The sequence below is a fragment of the Micropterus salmoides genome, unplaced genomic scaffold, assembly GCF_014851395.1.
Source record: "Micropterus salmoides isolate LMB-PRFRI ecotype aquatic unplaced genomic scaffold, ASM1485139v1 Ms_hic_scaffold_3, whole genome shotgun sequence".
In the NCBI taxonomy this organism is placed as follows: Eukaryota; Metazoa; Chordata; class Actinopteri; order Centrarchiformes; family Centrarchidae; genus Micropterus; species Micropterus salmoides.
Genome location: NW_024042261.1, coordinates 34,090,094 through 34,105,581, shown reverse-complemented (window position 1 = coordinate 34,105,581; position 15,488 = coordinate 34,090,094). Strand labels below are relative to the sequence as shown.

Here is a 15,488-nt window from a genome sequence, read left to right as displayed (position 1 = left end):
ATGTGTATTCGTTGCCCATCTCTCTCTCCCTCGCAGGTTAAGAGCTGAGACTGATCAAGTAACTCTGGGCACCTGGGCTAATTGCCTTGTAGGGTATTTGTAATGCCTTATTATCATTTGTAGGGATGGTGCTGCTGGGCTAAGGACACAAACCTCCCTGCTAACTTACTACCCTCTGTTTCCCTCCACAGGTTCCACCTTTGCCTTGGTTTCTATACATGCTGTTTTAGTTGTAGTTATTGTTTCTTGCACATTACAACACACACACATCCATCATCTTGCCCTGACATAACTGAAACTACTGATGTTCATACACCATACTTTATCACATTTACTTTGAAACAGTCTTAATTTGGCTTATTTTGCGTTAAATAATATTTTCTTAAATGTTTACTGTGGTGTGTCTCCCTTTTTGTTGTGGCCTTCTGAGCCAGGTAATAACAATGACATATTTAGGTTGAGTACACGTTGTAAAATTTGGATAAGGACCCAAACAAGTACTGACTATATAATACAACAGAGATGGGGACTCTCTGTTGACTTAAGTCCCACACACAGTGACTTCAGACTCAACTTGAGACTCGCGTCCTCATAAGACTTGACTCGGACTCGAGGTGCGGGCCTCGTGAACAGTGTTTATTTTTAGGAAAGGTCTGACCTTACTGTTTCCTCCCTACGTTACCTATACGTAATACGTAGTATCTGATGCGCACAGCCACACGTGAGAGAGGAAAACAAACACCGGCAGCTGCTGTGCCATTCATCACAAACTTTGGCTTTAAAATTTCATACAACAAGGCCCAAACAAAGAAGCTCCTAACACAAAATAGGTGAGGTTAGTTAACATGTTTAGCTCAGCATTAGCCATTTAACGTTAGCTTGCTTCTTGCTTTAGCTATGTCCAACTGTCGCTCATTATGAAAAGATAAATGAGCGTTTGTTTAGTTGCCAAACTTGTGGTAGTCTGTTAACGTAATCATTTACGTCCCGCTGGCTGCCATCACGTTATTAACATTGGCTGCAAACAGGTCACAGGTTTATTGTTGATCATCCAACTAGTTTTATTTAGTTAACATAACTTTACACTGGGTTTGAGAGTCTGGGGGATGTGTTGATTTACAGTAGTTTCTGTCATTAGTTTTAGACGCATTAGGACACGTGGTTGTGCTCTGTAAGTGAAAAACGGGTTACAGACAAGCCCCCATTAATGCACGGGCTTACTGGGGCTGAAGCCCCAGGGCCTATAAAGACAAGGGGCCTATCATAAGCCAATAAAAAAATCACAGTTTTGTAGTTTGTCGAATTTTCTGTCAATCACTTGATATTCATGTTTTTGGGTGCTGATTGATCCACTTTACAGGTGACCGACATGGGAAGCATGAAATGACAGCCTATCAGACTGTATAGAAACAGTTGTAGCATGTGTCGTCTTCTCTAGTAGTCTATTCAAATATATCCTAGTCACAGAAGCTAGCGGCTAGCTAAATCAAAATGTCGGGAAAGAAAAAGTTTGAGAGTGATGCTCATAAGCAAAAAATATTGCGAGAGAAGAAAACAGTGAGAAGGAATTGTTAAAATAGATTCCAAATTCCAAATTATCAGCAAGCAGAAAGAAAAATATATTGAATACTGGAAAGAAACAACCAAAACACAAAGTAAATTACAATGTTATCTGACCTAAAAAGAGAATTCACACTGGCAAATTACCTGACCACAATAAAATGTCCCAAACTAAGAAAAATGTTGACAACATACGGACTGAGTGAACACAGCTTGGCCATAGAAAAGGGTAACCACAGACAGAGGACAGGTAGAGACAGAGCTGCACTTTCTAACCTCATGCCCCAAATATACCCCGAATTCGAATTCATATCAAACACACAGAAACTCCCCTATTTACTGGGAGAAATGCCCAAATGTGAAATAATTGCTGCAAAATATGTCTCCTCATGCCATGAGGCATACTGATAAATAATTGTACAGATTTTCAAATTATTATTATTTTGATCGTTTGATATTTTAGTAATTGTTTTGTTTGTACATTTGATACTGATTTCTTTTTTTATTTATTATTATTATTTTTTAATCAATTAATTCTTTTTAAAAAAAATTGTCTATTAATATACACACAGACACACACACACGCACGTTACTGTTTCATTTATATATTTTTATTTTTTAACACACACACGCTTACTGTTTTATTTATTTATTTTATTTTTAATATATTTTTATTTTTTTAACATACACACACACACACGCTTACCGTTTTATTTATTTATTTTATTTTTAATATATTTTTATTTTTTTAACATACACACACACACGCTTACCGTTTTATTTATTTATTTTATTTTTAATATATTTTTATTTTTTTAACACACACACACTTACTGTTTCATTTATTTATTTTATTTTAATTTTTAACACAAACACACATACGCTTTGATTACTTTACGCTTTAATTACTTGTTTAATGAAATGTATGGGGTTGATTGTTCTTATGTAGCATGTATGATGCTTTGGCAATATTGTTATTGCACATTCATGCCAATAAAGCTAATTTGAATTGAAAATTGAATTGACTCTACTCCAGATATCACACATGTGGACCAGCTGACGTTCATCCTGCGGTATGTATCTCCAGAAGGCTGTAGGCGTTTTGTTAAATTCCTCCCCATTACAAGCCACACCGGAGAAGCGCTGTTCAATTCAGTTATTAGTGTTTTAGCAGAGTTGGGAATTGACATTAATAACTGTAGAGGACAGTGTTATGACAATGCCAACAACATATCGGGTACCTACAAAGGCTTGCAGGCCCGCATCAGACAGATCAAGAGTGAGGAAACGGAACATGGAATTTGAATAAAAGATTCAGTATTTCTTGTTTATTAATAAAATACATTCATACACAATTCTTTTTAGCTTTTATCATGTGATTCATGCATTTTTGTTCCAAAGAAAAAACCCTACACAAAGTCCACACCATGAAGTGAGTAAACAAAACATATAATAAAAATTAAACAACCACATTTACAGTAATAAAACACTGTTAGTCATATCTCAATATATGACAACATGCAGTTGATGAAATAACCTTTTACAACACATAATTACAATATCACACAATAGCTTGTTTCAGTTTGTAGTGTGCTATTCCAAAACACCATAAGCCAAACCATATGACACGTGGTTTATATAAATTATAAACAAATTAAACAATCAGGAATTTAATCTTTAATTTTAGATTATTATTTGTCTATCAGTGTAGAAGATAAACATTGTGTATACTGTTTATTCTGAGGACTCCAAATACCATTGTGACATATTAAGTGAGACAGCCTTTTTAATCCTTGGTTGACATAATTTTTTATTTGATAAATCAATTCAACCACAGAAATTGCATTTTGGATGTGAATATTTGACTCAATAGACTGTAGGTGTAACATACTGTAGCTGTAATAAAAGCACTGAATAAGCTGACACATGTATAAACATGATTTCACAGTGTTTTGTTAAGGTTCTTTAATGGAAATACTGGTAACACTATTTAAATGATGAGCAGGTGTATATAAACGTAGATAAGATGGGGAGTCCAGGAAATTACAAAAACAGTTCAAACAAAAATCTTGTTGGTTTTTCCTTTGGCACCTCTTTCAAATCAATCAATATCTGTGTGTACTGTACTGGTGTGAGCATTTATGTGACAAAAATATTTTAGAAAGCCAGTTTCACCACTAAAAGTGTTATTTTTTAACAGGCCTGCAGCACCATCAATGGCCTCTCAGTTTTTACATTGTGAGGTTATTTGCCAACAGATGCCCCTGTGGGCTCTGAGAAGACATGGCCGGAAGTGATGTCATGGCAAACCTCAGAATTACATGCCCAGGAGAAAGAAATCAATTTGCATGATCCACTCACAAAATGAGGTACTTTAGAATCAAATGATCCATTTTGGGATTTTGGGAGGTTCAAGGCTAGAAGAAAATATGAAAACACATGAATGTGCTGTAAAATATCATTAACCCCGGGGTGTTGCAATGATCTTGTACTTGCGAGGCACATTGGCGAAGCTGCTGTACTCGGGGCTGAGATCTACACTGTCAGGTCCTCCAGGGCAAGAAAAGGTGAAATGCTGCAGAAGTGACACCATGAAGAGGAAAATCTCCATGCGAGCGAGGGACTCTCCGACACAAGATCTCTTTCCTGAAAGATTACCACAAGAAAAACTATGAGAATGAGAATATATATATATTCTTGTGATAAATGAAAAATATTTGCAGGGACTGGGTTTATAATTTGCCTCTTAAACACATTATAGCTCAGAAAAGAGCACGACACTATAATCTGCAAGTAGGTTCAATGTTCAGCAACATTTTCTGAGTGAGTGAAACATAGTGAGAAAGAAATGTATTAACTAAAAACTAATAATTTACCTGCAGAGAATGGCAGGAATGCAGGATTTTTCTTAAAGTTGCCATTCTGGTCCAGGAAGTGCTGGGGATTGAAGGACCAAGGGGTCGCCCAGTGTTTTTCCGTTTTCAGCAAAGAGTGCAACAAGGGAAGAATTACTGTATCCTGTTAAGACAAAAAATATGTATCACTTGGGACATTTTGTGTAATCTGGAAATATTTTGCATCAAAACTATGTGATGAAACCAGAATACCTTGGGAATTGTGTAACCCCGAAAAGAGATGTCATGGAGTGCATAGTGAGGGACGCTCATGGGGACAATATCCATTAAACGCTGAATTTCATGGAGGACTGCATCTGTAAAGGGGAGGGACTTCCTGTCCTCCATATAAGGACAACGCCCCTGTCCAATCACAGTGTCAATCTCCTTTTGCATGGTCTCTTCAGAATGAGAAAAACATTTAAAGTGAGATATGCGATTCAGGAGAAATCCAATTCCATATATAACAACACAGCAAGTAATGTAACTAACATTAGCAAACTGTCGCTAGCTGCTGCGAGGCTAACATGCAAAGAGGACGAGACTGTACCAGAGCCCGCACCCAAGCTTCCTAGAGCGATACTCAAGTATCTCCTGCTACTATAGCTAACATCACAACAACAGCATCTGCAAACTAGAAAGTAAACTGAATGTCCATGGGTCATTTAACGTTACCTGACACTAGCTGACCTGACAAGGCTGGAATGACTGGAATAGTTTGTGTGGCGTAGTCCAAGCCACTTGCTTTCTCATTTACAGAACAATTAATTAGTATATCAACAAAAAAATCTAACTTGATCTTTTGATTAATACTTAACTTGTTTAAATAGCAAAAATGCCAAACATTTGCTGGTTCAAGCTTTTTTTAGACATGCCTGACATAGATGTGAAGACTGAATGTATCACTAGAGGAAGTTCAAAATGCTCAGTTTCATCATCATTAGATGCAACCAATGACAAGGTGCAAGGTCAAGAGCTATAGTGCCCTGAGTCTATCAAAACATTTATCTGTGAACCTACAATAAGGATGTAATATAGAGATGTGGTCAAAAAGAAAGTTGGTTAAAAAATCGACGTTGGGCGCTCCTCGATGTGCGCAGCTGCTGCTGTTAACGGAATCGCGGTTGGAAAAGTCCAGAAGACAAGCTTTTTTTTTCTGCGACTTTATAGGCCACAACGTAGCCTGCTATGTGAGAGAAAGTCACTGGACTAGATATAGGCTACAGAGAAAGAGAGACGGAAAGAAGCGGGGTACGCTGATTTGTTTGCAAAAGAGGTACGTTAGGTCTGTTAGTGTGAAGAGAACTGATGAAAGCAGATTCAATCAGTGAGTGAGTGATACTTAAGACGGAGAATGTTGTATAATTAAAATGGTGAAATAAGAGACAAGCTAAGATACTACCCCCCAGCCCACTTTGTAGAAAATACCTATATATATTTTATACTGGAATCCTGTCTAACAGTACCGGGATATGACTTTTTGGTCCATATCGCACAGCCCTACTGTGACCTACCCTGTATTTTGGGGTATTTTATCAGTACACTTAGTGCATATCTGATAGTTGAGCTGGTGGTTTCAGTTCCTGCCAGGAACAGATTCATCACTGTTGACACCAAATTGTCATAGTGGAACTCAGTTGTGGGAATATGCTTTTCCTAGAAGAAAAAAACAAGAGCATTTTTACTGATCTGACAATATGCAATATGAAAATTCAACATGTTCAAATGCAGTTCATCTATGAACCTAGTGGCCTATACTGCCAAGGGTCTTTGACACTGCTCAGTATTTGCAGAACTAGCTCATATTATTGGGAGTATGTGCATTTGCATGTGATGAATAATGAGTAAATGCCCAGAGTAAATGAAACAAACCTAACTTTTAGCTTACAGAGGCTTATTCTAGTTAATGAGTTCTAACATGCCTGACTGAGTCTAGTGAGAAAGCAGTCGATGTAATCTCTGGGTGAGCTGGGGTTCAGCGTGTCCTGGTGTTCCTGGATCCTTCTCATCATAAAGTCTCTCAGGTCTTCAACTTCGGCAAATATTGTGTGCTGTTGACCTGGTAGCCACTCCATCAACCGAGGGAAGATATTATACAGCTGTGATGGGGAGAGGAAAGGATGTATTAACTACACCTATGTGTCCCACAGCCAGTAGTAACTACGTCAAAAGTACCTGCCAACATTTGGTGTTTGAGTATTTGAGAGATAACATAAAAATGCAGACCTTCACTGTAAATATATCATGGCAAAGAATAGTTTCTGAACATCTGTGTGAAAGATGTGTAAGGACAGCTTGTCTAGTACCGTCTATAAGAGCAGACTGAATGTTGTTGAACTTCAGCAAATTGCATGTCTAGGCATGTTCAGTCTTTAATGACTCCAGAAACCCGAACCTTTGTGTTGTATATTATATTAGTATTGTGTCTCTATGCCACACCATGAGTTGTCAAACCGGTGACGTTTGCGTGTCCATTATGTAACTGCACCGTTAATTCCCAACGGTCAACATATGTGCTGTCAAAGTAGTGAAGATTTTATTTCCTTGAGCTTCATACTATTGCATGTGTTCTTCAGTTGCAGCAAGTTGCCCTTTCTCATCCACAGCAGGTAAGTGACCAAGCACAAAGATCATGATGGTAAAATAATGAGGGGAAAGGCCATCCTTTATCCTGCATAGAGTTCTTCACCTGCAGTAATTATTTCTGACTATCATATATTAAATCACAAATGTTATAGAAGTTCCTTTACTTAGAAAATTAACTAATTGTTGAGGTTCCCTCAATCAAAACCTTAAAATGGGGAGGTTTTAAATATGTCCAATCAATTGTGTAACCTTGGTAAATAGTAATTATGACATCATTTATTGCTCGGGTCCTTGCAGAGTGGCTATGGTCTTCCTAACCAGTAACCCCACCATCCACTTCTCTGTATCTTCTCCTTTTACCTGACCCCAGGGACTGCTGCCAAATTTCAGGATTTCTGAAATTGTCTGCAGAATACGGAGGAAGTTGTCATCGTCATAGTTGAAGCGTTGACCAAACACTAAGCAGCAGATCACATTGGACACGGTGCAGCTCATGTAGTAGGTGGGATCAAAAGGTGTGGCTGGAGAAAAAGGTGAAAGTACTCAGTAAATTTTCAGTTTGACTGTTAAAAATGCCAGCACCACTTGGACTATTCTTTCTTTATATGAATGTTTGTTGTGGTCATCATTACCATTTAATACAAAATCAAAAGCACTCAATCCTTTTTGCTTAATATAGAGGTTGATTTCTCATGAGTGGTTGCTTGCTCTTTGCTCCCTTTTTCAGAAACCACAAACAAATATAAATATAATTATTTATAATTTATTTACATTTACAGTTTAAAGTCCTTTGAGAACATATGAACAGTATGCAACTTGCGCATCTACACAAAACAGCTCCATCTATCACAGTAGTGTAGAAATGCAATATAACATTGGTAATCTTAAAGCAGCCGCAAGGGATTAAAACAATTCCGTCCATTAATCAATGTGCAACTAAACAATTCATCAGTGTAAATGGAGTGATGATTCTGATTTGACAAACACTTTTAACAAATTTTTCTCTCACTTTGAAAGGTCTGAGTTCTCTGTAAATATTTTCATGCATAGGGGTCTCTTGTACGTCAAAATGAATTTATGATATCTCAGGATTGTGTCATAGCCCTATTTAAAAAGGGTGAACATAATGAAGGCTGCTGGTCCTGATGCTATCTGTGGGCACTGTGCGCTATTGTGCTGACCTGCTTAGGGGGGTCTTCACTAAGGCTTCCGGATGTGTGCCGAAATTGGCCAGATATCTACAATCTGGAAAACATTCACTATAATATCAATTCCAAAATTTAAAAAATCCCAGGGAACTAAATGAGTTTAGACCTGCGCATACATCCCTTGTCATGAAAAATCTAGCAGGTTCTGGTGAGTGGACATATATGTGTAATGTATGTGATTTTCATCAATCATTCATTGAAAGTAGGGCTGTATAATATAGAAAATAGTTAATTTGTTTTGTTTTAATTACTGCTGCTTGTTGTCTCCTTGCATTGACTTATGTATGTTGATCTGTTGCTTTTGACATGTAACTACCTCGCCTGTAAGTGTTTGAGTTGAGTGTTACCTTTTAGTCATAACAGGGTAAACATACAAGCCAAGCACAATAATTGTCACAAATACATACCTTTGGTACTATTTATGCGGTCCACCATGTGTTTGCTCTCCTCCTGGATCCAATCTTCCATCCCCTTGCGTCCCATCCCAAAGTCTCTAAGTGTTGTCAGAGTGAAACGTCGCAACTGCTTCCAGCGCTCTCCATTACTAATCACCAAACCTTCAAAATGTAGAAATGGTGGTTAAAGGAAACTCATAATGAATCTTGCCTCCACATATGAAAGAAACAAAGAGCTCACTGCTGCTAAGAATTATATCTTTTAAGGTGCCATAGAACAGCAAGTTGAAAAGTTTGAGTGATTAAAAAAATAATTAAATAAAAAAAAAATGTAATGCAGATTGTAATATTACGGTTGGGTGTGTTTAAAGGTGCAACAGAACAGATTTAAAACTTTTGGCCAGAAAAGTTTTAAATCTGTTCTGTTGTTCCATATTACCATAGCCCTTTGTAGCTCTGAGCAGTAAAGGAAGAGGTCCTCTGCCAGTGAAGTCATCTGCTTGGTCCACCAGTGCCTCCTTCACTGCATCATACCCCACCAGCACCACAGTGCGCTGAAGCCCCAGGTACACAGTTATCACAGGGCCATATCTTTCACTTAGCTGGAGGTTAAACAGAGCAATAAATATGCATTTTATTGTTGTACAAGCATGCAAGAGGGAAAACACACCCAGTGCACTGCAGAGAACAAAACAGAGATTCCTTGGGACTAGGAACAAAAACATAATCATACACAGATCACAAACACAAAACTCTGTAACTGAGACGTGGTATGAAAAGCATATGAAATACTTTGCTTTAAGACTTTAAGAACTCTATTTCTTTTGACAAGTAAGATTGGCAAGACCAGCTATTCAATTTAACCATACAAAAAGAATTTTACTTGCTTCACTTGGACATTGTGCCAAGAACTAGGCTAATGTTACGCAACACTCAAAGCTAAAACAGAAAACAGAGCTAAACATTACTATGTTGGTTAAAGACAAGTAGATTAGATTCTTTATTTTCCTTTTCAGGAAATTTGTTTCCACCATCTATACTTACAATACCTCACATATAAACAACATGAACATACCTAAGTAGATGGCAATAAATAGATAAATACTGTATTATCACTGACTGGAAATCAAAGTTGTCAATCTCAGATTCTTACCTTTACCAGAGTTTTGAATGGAGCTCTTTTGTCCAGCTGTAGAAGGTTTCCTATGATAGGCAGGCCAGTGGGTCCTGGGGGTAACTGCTTACTGCTCTTCTGACTGAACAACCACACCAAAGCAATGAGTAACGTTAGCCCTGCTGAAATCAACGTGACAGAGAACTCCATAATGCTCCACGAAAGAAAATGTTTAACTATGTCTTCTGCAACTGACTGAAGGTCTAACCCTTTATAGAGAGCCACTGATTGTGTAAACAGCCTACATGCTAAAGCTGGTTATTGCAGCTTGTGGGGCGGGCTGTCTTTTAGCCTGAGTTGTATGCTCATTTGCAGACTGCAGCTGAGCAGAAAAGCAGGAAAAAGAAGTTATTCGGAGTAAATCCTGTTCTGTGAGTCTTTGTTGCTGGTTTTCAAAGGAGGACAAAAAATGACCCACGCATAAAAATGTTTGGGGCATTTTATTAGAAATCTTAATGCCACGGATATTGTATCATTCTACTTGAGCATTATCACAATTAAAATAGTAAAATATTAATAACTTAACTTAATGCTTGCATTTCATGACAAAACATGAAATCTTTGTTTCTATCAGGGGACACAGCCTGTATGTCAGGGTATTTGACCAGTAGAGTTGAGCTGTTGGTTTCTTGAATAGATTCAACACTGAAGCTTCCAAATTAGCGAAATGGCGAAGACGGATTGTCCTTGTCTTAAAATTAGAAAATGAGACACACCTATAACAGTCACACCTTTGCTAGAGACAAGTTTAGTTTCAGATGAGAAGAAGGCCAGTAGGTCCTGCAAACTGCCATCTAAACAGCCATAGCAGAGCAGAGATCAGCCGTGCTAAGTATAATAATACAAAAAAATCCATTACACTTTGTCTTTTTATTGTCTCCTCAATGTTCAGGCGATCTCTCTTAAACCTTTGTTATTGTAGTTTTTCATAGAAACAGTCAGAATGAAACCAGGAATTGGCACATAATGCTGCACAACACAAAGTCATTCTTTGTGTAGCTTCAGTTATAACAATCTGCTTAAAGTGCTTGATTTAAAAACAATTACCATTATTAAAATAAATACATATATAGCAAATAAATGATTAAGCAAATAAATAGATTAAATAAATAATAATGGTCAAGGACTTTCTCTTTCAAGGAGGGTTTTATGTTTTATGTTTATGTTTATGTTTGGTGGGGATATTTCCTTGTTTAATAGCACTTTTTCCAATCAAATTAGAATTAAAGAATATGTAATATAAAGAGAATTACTCCAAACAGGACAATTGTTCCACATGATTTATTGCCATTTGCACAAAAAAGACTTTTATAGTAGTAATGTAATTATTAATTTTTAACCAAGAATTGATTAAATTACATCTTACGTCTGATGGGCCTTTCTGCTACAGTATATCAGCCATGTAACAGGAAACTTCAACTGTACAAATACATCACAATAAAGCAGTGTATGTTGTATAGTCATCCTGGTGAGTTCTTCAAGTGATAATAGACTGTCTGACTAGAGCTCTTCTTCTCAACGCTGTGTGGCGATGATCTGGTATCTGCGAGGCAAATTGGCAAAACTGCTGTACTCTGGAATGAGGTTTATACTGTCAGGGCCTTCAGTGCAGGAAAAGGTGAAATGCTGCAGCAGTGACACCAGAAATATAAAAAGTTCCATACGAGCCAGAGACTCGCCAGCACAGGCTCTCTTCCCTGTGAAGAGACATAATTACAAATAAAGCAATGATAAAAATGATTGATTGTTATTGTAAAGGGGCAGTGAATGAGATATAATGACCCACTTGTCATGGACACAGCACACTCATAAACAAAACTATTAAGGAAAACACAGGTTCATATGAGGTTGTTGACACCAGCATGTTAATATCCACATGAACTGATGATTTATGGACTGTGTTCTACCTGCAGAAAATGGCAGGAAAGCAGGATTTTTCTTAAAGTTGCCATTCTGGTCCAAGAAGTGTTCGGGGTTGAAGGACCAGGGAGTTGCCCATTGCTTTTCCTCTTTCAGTACAGAGTGTAACAAGGGAACAATCACAGTGCCCTATGGAAACAAGATATCATGTTAGTGTAATAATTAGGGCTGGGCACGTTAACACGTTATTATCGCATGAACGCATTAATTAATTAACTCCAACAATTTTTTTATGGCATGTTAAGCATTTTTTTTAATTATTATTTTGAAAGTCCATTGCTCACTGGCTCTGAATACACATAGGCCTACAGTCAAACCATACGTCACAGAAGAGGAGGGATGTTGATCAGCCTGCAAATAACCCTCCCAAACAAGCAGCTGAGAGAGGCTTCTGCAGGTTCTCTCAGGTGAATAGACAGGGAGACAGCGCTCCGCTAGTGAACTGCAGGCGCTCTATGGATAGTAACCATGGCAACGGCTTCTGTGCGCAACACAGCCGTAGCCTTTTTAACTTAAATTAAAATTATACATAGGCTAACTTTACCTGATAGACCTAAATTTAGTTTTGCAGGGATGCTCTGCCATGTGAATTCCCTCCTGTTGATGTCCTGATAACTATTCAGATTCTGGAAACTCACAAACAGTGAGGATCAGTCTCTCTTCCAATGATTTGTGCTGCTTGTCGTGTACAAAAAGTTCAAGACAATTCAACTTTGACAGCAGGCGGGCGTGTGCGTGAGGCGAGCACAACCGCGTCAGTTTCATAGGAACGCACACAGTACACCTGGTGCTCGACTACTTCACCTCACTGTAACAGGGAAACTTGCTGCTGAACATAGACTGTTTCTGCTGCTCCCTGATAAAATAAAAATGTTTCTGCTGATAGCCTACCTGCTCAGAAAAAATCCCAAGAAAACTGGATTCTGATGGTAACTTGTTTTAACAAGCTAGATAAAAGGTAATTCCCTGGCAGTGGCAAATAGCTTTGGTTTAATATTTGATTTGATTACATTAATGTTTAAGTTGAGATTTACAAGACATATTTTATTGCAACTGTGTAAAGGGCATACTGCTGGTAAAAACTACCTTATTTTTTTAAAGTGTTTGCAAACCACATGTTATTGCACTTTTGTGTATACAGCAGTACATTTAAATCAAAAGTGTGCAATATACTACTTTAGAATTCATTATTCAATTTTGTGCGTAACAATGCGATTAATCGCAAGAAAATCATGCGATTAATCGCAATTAAAAATTTTAATCGTTGCCCAGCACTAGTAATAATGCATTTTTTTCTCTAATAGATACGATATTTTGGAATCAAGAATACCTTGGGGATTGTATAACCCCTGAAAGAGATGTCCTGGAGTGCATAGTGAGGGAGGCTAAAGGGGACAATGTCCAGAAAACGCTGAACTTCATGGATGACTGCATTTGTGAAGGGGAGGGACTTCCTGTCCTCCATGCTGGGACAACGGTCTTGTCCAATCACAGTGTCAATCTCCTGCTGCATTTTCTCTATACAGGCCAAAGCAAAAGGTATTTCCTCTCTGTTATTTTGAATTTTATTAGGCAGGAACAGGATTATTCACAGAATAAGATGACTGTGTCTTCATTAGGGGACCTACCTTGTATGTTGGGATGTTTAATCAGTACACTGAGGGCATATCTGATGGTGGAGCTGGTGGTTTCTGTTCCTCCCAGGAACAGATTCATCACCGTAGACACCAAGTTGTCATAGAGGAACTCAGTTGTGGAAATGTCCTTTTCCTGAGAGGACAAAGTGGTAATAGTGTCATAAGATGCACAGCAGGTGACAGACACCCACTTGGGTTTTTTCCCATAAATTGGAGCATTTGAATAATCAAACAGTATTATTCTAGACATTACATCTGTTCAATATCAGACTTTCATTCTCTGAAACTCAGAGGATGGAAGTTATATTGCTCAGTGTGGTCTCGGGTTCCCTTAGCAAAACAAATGATGCTGAAGTTCTTTCCAACCTGATTGATTCGGATGAGAAAGCAGTCAATATAGTCTCTCAGGGAGCTAGGGTCCAGTGTCTCCTTGTGCTCTTGGATCTTCATCTTGATAAACTGTCTCACCTCTTTAATCTGGGCAAAAACAGTGTGCTGGTGGCCAGGCAGACGCTCCATGAGCCAGGGAAAGATGTTGTACATCTGTGGGAAGGAAGCACACAGCACACTGCAGCTTTGTTTCTCGAGGAATAATAATGTAGAAATGTGTTCAGTATGTTGGGGCAATCATTCCAAAATTATATATATAAATTTGGGGAAAGTCCATCCATCCATTGCCAACCGCTTATCTTGCGTACAGGGTCGCGGGGAATTTGGGGAAAGTGTTACAGAACATTCTCTCTTAATATGTCTTGAAGATGATTTAAGGACTCCATTTGAAAACCAGAATAAAGCTAAAGATGGTGGACCATCAGGACTTTTTGGCTCCCAGCGGAGGAGGGAGACTTTTTGGCTCCTACCTCCACTTACCATACCCTGGGGGCTGCTATTGAACCTCAGCATCTCAGCTATGATATTGAGGAGGCGTAGGAATTGCTTGTCTTCATAACTGAAGCGTTGGCCAAACACCAGGCAGCAGATCACATTGGACACTGTTCGGCTCAGCAATAGTGTGAGGTCAAATGACGTGGCTAAAGGAGAAGGAAAAAAAATTTGGACTAACCTATTATATTAATCAGGAGAAAAAGATGTCACAAAATGTGCTACTAAAAACACACCTTTGTATGTATTTATGCTGGCTCTCAAGTGTTGGCTCTCCTCTTGAATCCACTCCTCCATCCCCTTGCGTCCCATCCCAAAGTCTCTTAGGGTTGTTAATGTGAAACGTCTCAGTTGGCGCCAGCGTTCCCCATTACTGATCCCCAAGCCTGTCAAAAGTAAATATGTGCTTGTTGACCAACTGGAGCGATGCAAGAAGCCAGGTAGATAAAGAGACATGCAAGCATGTCACCATTAAAAACATCACTGATCCCTTGTCAGAGATGACAGATTTGAAGTGTCTTGTGTTACCAAAGCCCTTGGTAGCTTTGATCAGAAATGGCAGCGGCCCTCTGCCTGTAAAGTCATCTGCCTGGTCTACCAGAGCCTCCTTCACTGCGTCATATCCTACCAGAACAACTGTCCGATGCCAGCCCAGGTACAATGTTATCACAGGACCATAGGTTTCACTGAACTAGAAAAATACATGATTTGTTAAGGAAATAAACTGAATTCTGATGCAAATGTAGTTATTTTTCTACAAAAGTCAACGTGCAATCAAAGTCCAAATTCAGAATAATGAAGAGACTGCTCTCAGTTATTTTCAGATTAAATTGTTATAGAACCTTAAATCAATGCAAAATCAATTTGTACACAAACTCACCTTAAGAAAGCTTTTAAAAGGTTCATTTTTGTGCAGTTGTAGCAGGTTGCCTATGAGAGGAAGTGCAATAGGTCCTGGAGGCAAACAATACTTCTGACGGTTTTTTACACTAAACAACCAAAGCAGAATTAAGATCAGCCCTGCCAAGATCACTGTTGCAGAAAAGTCCATGATGCTCTTTACACTTTGTCTTCTTGACTTTTCTCGCTTGCCGCTTATCTGAATATTTCTGTTTACATAACAGTTGCAGGAGCACTGTTATTAGGCCACAGGTGAGCCATGTGACTCTCCAGTGTACCTTCACCTGATTATTGATTTTCATTGGCTAAAAGCCATTGTGAAGCCGGAGCAA

At 38.4% G+C, this 15,488-nt stretch overlaps 2 protein-coding genes across 2 annotated transcripts; both read right to left on the bottom strand.

Moving 5' to 3' along the window:
• Positions 1-2,860: 2,860 nt before the first annotated feature.
• LOC119883522 (cytochrome P450 2F3-like) lies at positions 2,861-10,074 on the bottom strand. Its single transcript, XM_038694208.1, has 9 exons — positions 9,797-10,074; positions 9,083-9,245; positions 8,656-8,805; positions 7,401-7,561; positions 6,377-6,553; positions 5,969-6,110; positions 4,668-4,855; positions 4,437-4,578; positions 2,861-4,206 (listed from the first exon to the last, which is right to left on the bottom strand). The coding sequence occupies exons 1-9, from the start codon at positions 9,965-9,967 to the stop codon at positions 4,022-4,024; spliced, it is 1,479 nt and encodes a 492-aa protein (XP_038550136.1). The 5' UTR covers positions 9,968-10,074; the 3' UTR covers positions 2,861-4,021.
• Positions 10,075-11,081: 1,007 nt separating this feature from the next.
• Positions 11,082-15,351, bottom strand: LOC119883524 (cytochrome P450 2F3-like). Its single transcript, XM_038694210.1, has 9 exons — positions 15,137-15,351; positions 14,785-14,947; positions 14,493-14,642; positions 14,245-14,405; positions 13,741-13,917; positions 13,366-13,507; positions 13,068-13,255; positions 11,725-11,866; positions 11,082-11,514 (listed from the first exon to the last, which is right to left on the bottom strand). The coding sequence occupies exons 1-9, from the start codon at positions 15,305-15,307 to the stop codon at positions 11,333-11,335; spliced, it is 1,476 nt and encodes a 491-aa protein (XP_038550138.1). The 5' UTR covers positions 15,308-15,351; the 3' UTR covers positions 11,082-11,332.
• Positions 15,352-15,488: the final 137 nt, after the last annotated feature.

Excerpts from the sequence above, each read along its gene's own strand:
- LOC119883522 (XM_038694208.1), bottom strand. The coding sequence starts at position 9,967 with ATGGAGTTCTCTGTCACGTTGATTTCAGCAGGGCTAACGTTACTCATT. Across the intron at positions 9,246-9,796 it reads CATTCAAAACTCTGGTAAAG|CTAAGTGAAAGATATGGCCC; the intron begins GTAAGAATCTGA and ends TTTAACCTCCAG. Across the intron at positions 4,856-5,968 it reads AAAATACCCCAAAATACAGG|AGACCATGCAAAAGGAGATT; the intron begins GTAGGTCACAGT and ends CTCATTCTGAAG.
- LOC119883524 (XM_038694210.1), bottom strand. The coding sequence starts at position 15,307 with ATGGACTTTTCTGCAACAGTGATCTTGGCAGGGCTGATCTTAATTCTG. Across the intron at positions 13,508-13,740 it reads TTCTCATCCGAATCAATCAG|GAAAAGGACATTTCCACAAC; the intron begins GTTGGAAAGAAC and ends TTGTCCTCTCAG. Across the intron at positions 13,256-13,365 it reads TAAACATCCCAACATACAAG|AGAAAATGCAGCAGGAGATT; the intron begins GTAGGTCCCCTA and ends TGGCCTGTATAG.